Source organism: Prunus avium, chromosome 4 (genome assembly GCF_965620075.1).
Source record: "Prunus avium chromosome 4, drPruAviu1.hap1.1, whole genome shotgun sequence".
Taxonomy (NCBI): Eukaryota; Viridiplantae; Streptophyta; class Magnoliopsida; order Rosales; family Rosaceae; genus Prunus; species Prunus avium.
Window position 1 is genome coordinate 29,067,932 of NC_142287.1, and position 6,000 is coordinate 29,073,931.

General features: G+C 36.6%; 1 protein-coding gene across 1 annotated transcript; it reads left to right on the forward strand.

The window, feature by feature from the left end:
- The first annotated feature begins 2,656 nt into the window (after window positions 1-2,656).
- On the forward strand, window positions 2,657-5,774 carry LOC110770548 (uncharacterized). The gene is made up of 2 exons (XM_021974697.2): window positions 2,657-5,160; window positions 5,252-5,774. The coding sequence occupies exons 1-2, from the start codon at window positions 2,685-2,687 to the stop codon at window positions 5,605-5,607; spliced, it is 2,832 nt and encodes a 943-aa protein (XP_021830389.1). The 5' UTR covers window positions 2,657-2,684; the 3' UTR covers window positions 5,608-5,774.
- The last annotated feature ends 226 nt before the right edge of the window (window positions 5,775-6,000 follow it).

Here is a 6,000-nt window from a genome sequence, read left to right on the forward strand (position 1 = left end):
AGTTTAGTCGGGGTGGTCCCAGAGGACTTTGGGAGATCGACTTTTTTGATGAATTTGAAGTTGAATGGCAAATCAACTTTCGCGTCCTATACCCTACGAATTTGAATGACTAACTGAGGTGTAGGGAATCGATCTTTCCTTTCCCCAAATTTTGAATATCTTAACCTCTCCACTGAACAAATTCGATGAGTACCAATTCCGGAATTTTTTTTTTCAATATCTAATTTTGACGGAAGAAAAACGTATGGAGAAATCATGAAATCAACCAATAGTTTCCCTACAATTTTCTTGTTGATTTCATGAGTATTTTTTTTCAACAACTAATGGTTTCCCTACAACCAAAACTAAAGTCAAGGTCTTTGCAAGATAGATTATGCCTGAGCTATAATAGGCTAAGTCTCCAACGTGGTATTTTACATTCTTCAACAACCAAGATGTTAACTATTCTGTCAATTTCATCAATTAAATTCAACAAGAAAATTCAAAATTTGCATAACAACGACTCTAACTTTTTCATGAAGTACTTGCATTTCTTATGGAAAATTTTCAACTTTTTATAATAAAGGCACTTTTGTTAAAAGCATGTCCCAAACGAACCCCTAAAGTCATGGTATAAAAGGCGCTTTTGTCAAAAGCGTGTCCCAAACACCCTAAAGTCAAGGTATTTGCACGTTTCAAACCACCTTCCTTTTGTCAATTTTCCAATGCGGTACATTTTAGTCAGAAACAAAATATGAACATTGTCAAGCATCCAAGTTGCTAACTATCAATTTCTTCTAACAAAAAAGAAATGTATCAATTTCATCAAAATTCAACAAGAAAATTCATTTGCATTTAAATGCATGAATAAATGCAAGACATTGACTTTAACTGAGGTGTAGAAAATCGATCTCTCCCCAAATCGTTTAGTCGGGGTAGTCCCAAAGGACTTTGGGAGATCGACATTTTTTGGTGAATTTGAAGTTGAATGGCAATCAACTTTGGCATCCTATACCCTATGAATTTGGATAGCATTAACTGATATTGAATATCTTGATCTTTCCACCGACGAATTCGATGAGTCAATTCCAGACTTTTTTTTTCTTTTCAATATCTAATTTTGACAGAAGAAAAATGTACGGATAAATCAAGAAATCAACCAATGGTTTCGATGTCGTCTATTGCATCGCCAAGGGAGGACAGGGAAGTGTGTACAAGGTAAATCTACCATCCTTTCATACAAGAAAACGGAGTTCTGGTTTGTAACATATGCTTCAGTTACTGCATTGACCGTCTTCAGCATATCGTGGTGTGCCGTGAGTCCATAATTTTTTGCATAAAATACTGCAGCCCGTTGTTCATCTTACAAAACATATCCTTACAATCTCATATAAAAATCAAATACAATCACATACAATAAAGAGATTGTCTATTTAAACCCTACACTTCTCTTAGTTCACCCTATGTTCTAAGTTCACTCCATCTTTTAATTTAAATTTTCACAATTTCTAAGAAAACCTCACTATCTTCCCAAACTACCCTTAAATACACCCCAAATTGAAAATAAAATAAAATAAAAGAGATTTTCTATTTAAACCCCACAATTTTCTTTGTTCTCAGCAAAAAAAAACACAAACAGATGGAACCCCAAACCCGAAATTTAATACTTTCTAGATACATTTCTGGAACCAAAACATCAGGTATAAATTTTAAATCAAAAATCAAAACAACCAAGCAATCAACAACCAAGAGTGCCAAAAAAATAAAAAAAGCAATCATCAGCCAAGCAATCAACAAAGGGTAGAGAATAAGATCATTATAGCCAAACAAAAAATAAGCCTTTCCATCAACTCCCTCATATTTAAAGAGGTAGGCTCGTCAATGTTCTACGTCTTTAAAAGAGAAGAGTAATCTGGCAATAGGATGTAGAGAAGTTTGTATTTTTCTAAAACTTAATATGAAGAGTGGTGGGGTGTGTGTATAGATGTACTAGGGTTAATTATTAAGTTGGATGACCTTTTTTGTCTTTTCATACAATAATAAAACTTACAGCTTAATGATTTAAATATTGAGGTGAACAAAGAGAAATGCGGGATTTAAATAGAAAATCTCTACAATAAATAAAGGAGAAAGTTATTTTTTGTCCATGTAGGTTACTGATTTTACCACTTTGGTCCCCATAGTTTCAATTTTATTAATTTTAACCCTGTAGTTGTAAATCCCTCACAATCCCTTACATGCTGAGAGTCATCATGTAAACAACGTTAGCCAGGTATAAGTTTCTCTCCTCCTTTGCAACATGAATTATGCCTAATCTATAATATGAGTAAGAAAACCTGCTATACTATTAGTTGTGGAACCATGCACTTATACAATATTGTATTTTATTTCGTTAAGTTTTCCATTGTATTTAACATTATTCAACAGCCAAAATTCAAAGGATGAACATTGTCAAGCATCCAAGTTATTGCTAACTCTAAATTCAACCACAAAATTCAGACATTGCATTTATAAGACGATGACTAATTAACATACCACCTTACCTCTTAGAAAGAAAAGTGAAAGAGATGTCTCAAGCCATGTCAACCACAAAAACTTGTCGATCGCTCGCTGGATATATTGTGGAAAACGGAATAATTGCATGTAGAATAATAGCTATAAATAAAGCCATCAAATACACGATTGTATACAGAAACAAAAATACAATGACATATTTATTATGCTGTCTAGCTTGCCTTATCTCGTATGTCCAGCTGTTCTCATCACCAAACATTGCTTTTGCTTCTTCTCTTGAAGCAGAGGCTCTTCTCAAATGGAAAGCTAGCTTTCAAAATCTAACCAAGAACAATCTGACCTCATGGGCCTACTATCCAAACGTAAATACAATCCCATGCAACGTTTGGACTGGTATTTCATGCAACACTGCTGCAAGTGTCAACAGGATCAACCTCACCAATTCTGGGATACAAGGTACGCTATATGAATTTCCATTCCTGTCCCTCCCTAATCTCGAATACATTGACCTCAGCTGGAACCAACTCTTTGGTGCCATCCCATCTCAGATAAGTTCCCTCTCCAAACTCATCTATTTTGACCTTTCTTTTAATCAGTTGTCTGGGAAAATCCCACCAGAAATTGGTCTTCTAAATAATCTTCAAACCCTGCACCTAAATGTGAACCAATTAAATGGTTCAATTCCTCAAGAAATAGGAAATTTGAAGTCTCTAGTGGAATTATCCATTAATGATAACCATCTATCCGGTCCAATCCCGTCATCATTAGGTGATCTAACAAACCTTACCCTTCTCTATCTCTTTGAAAATAATCTTTCTGGCACAATTCCAAAAGAGATAGGGAACTTGAAATCTATTGTGAAGCTAGGGTTTAGCCGAAATCAATTCAATGGTTCCATCCCCACTTCACTTGGTGACTTGAGCAACCTAGAAATCTTATTCCTACGCGATAACCAACTTTCTGGCTCCATCCCCAAAGAGATTGAGAATCTCATGAAGTTGACTGTGCTGGCACTCGACACTAACAATTTTTATGGTTATTTGCCACAAAATATTTGTCGAGGCGGATCACTACAAAACTTTACAGTACAATCCAACCACTTCATCGGTACAATCCCCAAAGGTTTGAAAAATTGCAAGAGCTTAGTGAGAGTTCGTTTTGAAGGGAACCAACTAACGGGCAATATATCTGAAGAATTTGGTGCCTATCCAAATCTTCATTTTATTGACCTGAGCCACAATAACTTGCACGGTGAAATCTCACAGCTCTGGGGACAGTGTCCGCAATTAGCAACACTACGAATTGCGGGGAACAAGCTTACTGGTAGTATACCACCTGAGATTAGCCATGCAACCCAAATTCACGAACTGGATCTTTCTTCCAATAGTTTAGTGGGGGTGATTCCCAAGGACTTTGGGAGATTGACTTCTTTGTTGAATTTGACGTTGAATGGAAATCAACTTTGGGGTCCTATACCCTCAGAATTTGGATCACTGACTGATATTGAATATCTTGACTTGTCCACCAACAAATTCAATGAGTCAATTCCAGGTATTCTAGGCAACTTGCTCAAATTAAACTACTTGAATTTGAGCAACAACAAGTTCAGTCAAGAAATTCCATTTCAGTTGGGGAAGTTATTTCATCTGTCCCAACTTGATCTAAGTCATAACTTACTTGAGGGTAAGATACCATCAGAAATGAGCAGTATGCAAAGCTTGGAGAAGTTGAATCTTTCCTACAATAATCTTACAGGTCACATTCCAAAAACTTTTAACGAAATGCATGGCCTGTATGACGTCGACATATCCTACAATCAACTGCAGGGTCCAATCCCCAACAACAAAGCATTTCAAAATGCTCGAATGGAAGGGAATAACGGATTGTGTGGCAACGTTGGAGGACTAAAACCCTGCAATCATTCTGTGGAGCATAATCATACCCCAAGGAAGGCGTTCTTAATCATTTTCCCTATCTTGGGAACACTTTTACTTGCTTTCTTGGCATTTGTTTTGATTGGAAGAAGAAGAAGTAGAAGAAAGCAAGAACAGGAAATCGAACAGAGCAATATGCACGAAAGCTTTTTCTCAATATGTAATTTTGACGGAAGAAAAATGTATGGAGAAATCATGGAAGCAACCAATGGTTTTGATGTCATCCATTGCATCGGCAAGGGAGGACAGGGAAGTGTCTACAAGGCAAAGCTCCCATCAGGCAGCATTGTTGCAGTGAAGAAATTTCATCAAACACTTGATGGTGAGGAGGCATCTCGGAAGGAGTTCTTTAATGAAATAAGGGCCTTAACTCAGATACGACACCGAAACATTGTAAAGTTTCTTGGCTTTTGTTCAAGTTCCCATCACTCTTTTTTGGTCAATGAGTATCTGGAAAAAGGTAACTTGGCTGCAATCTTGAGCAACGAGCATGAAGCTAAAAAGTTGGACTGGAGTACAAGGGTGAGAATCGTAAAGGGTGTAGCTCATGCTTTGTGTTATATACATCATGATTGCGCCCCACCTATCGTGCATCGAGACATAACAAGTAGCAACATTTTGCTGCATTGTGACTTTGAGCCTTGTGTTTCGGACTTTGGCACTGCTAAGCTTTTGAATCCAGACTCGTCAAATTGGACTGCTCTTGCAGGCACATATGGATATGTAGCACCAGGTAAAATACTAAAATATAGAAGATTTTTCTAAAAAAATTAATTCTGGATATATCTATATTAATGGTTTACTCTTCCTCAATTTGCACGCAGAGCTGGCTTATACAATGAAGGTAACAGAAAAATGTGATGTTTATAGCTTTGGAGTGCTGGCACTGGAAGTGATTATGGGAAAGCAGCTGGGCGATTTCATCTCCTCCTTTTCGTTTCCATCCACCACCTATGCAAACATATTTCTCAAGGATGTGTTGGACCAAAGCCTTCCCCCTCCTACAACTCAACTTCAAGATGAACTCATAACCATTGCAAGGCTATCAATTGCATGCAGACATTCCCATCCACAATCGAGGCCAACAATGCACATGGTTTCTCAGGCGTTATCTTTCCCAACTGCTTCTTCCAATAGAATATCAAATGATATTACCCTTGAACAACTCATTACGATCTGAGTTTTGTGTGCCATATTTATACTGTAGTCATTTGAGTACTTCTTTTCATATCAACTTTAGCATGTGTATTGTTCTGTTTTGTATCAGAATAACTGGTTTAACCAGATTATCCTATTTATTACCACCTTTTGTAGAAAATTCACATCACATTTTAATTTCTAGAACTAAACCTTGTGCTGAATTTAATCACTACTACAAAATTGTAAAATCACGACACAAAATAGACGAAGGTGTAGTTTAAAACTGGCGTGTTTTAAAAGATGATGGGTTTACAAAAGCGTCATGATATAACATTTTATATACCACTAAATAGAGTTGTGTTTTAAAAGACGGCATTTGTAAATTACAAAGGATCGTCTTTTAAAACACACTAGGCTCTTTAAGTGAGTTCGT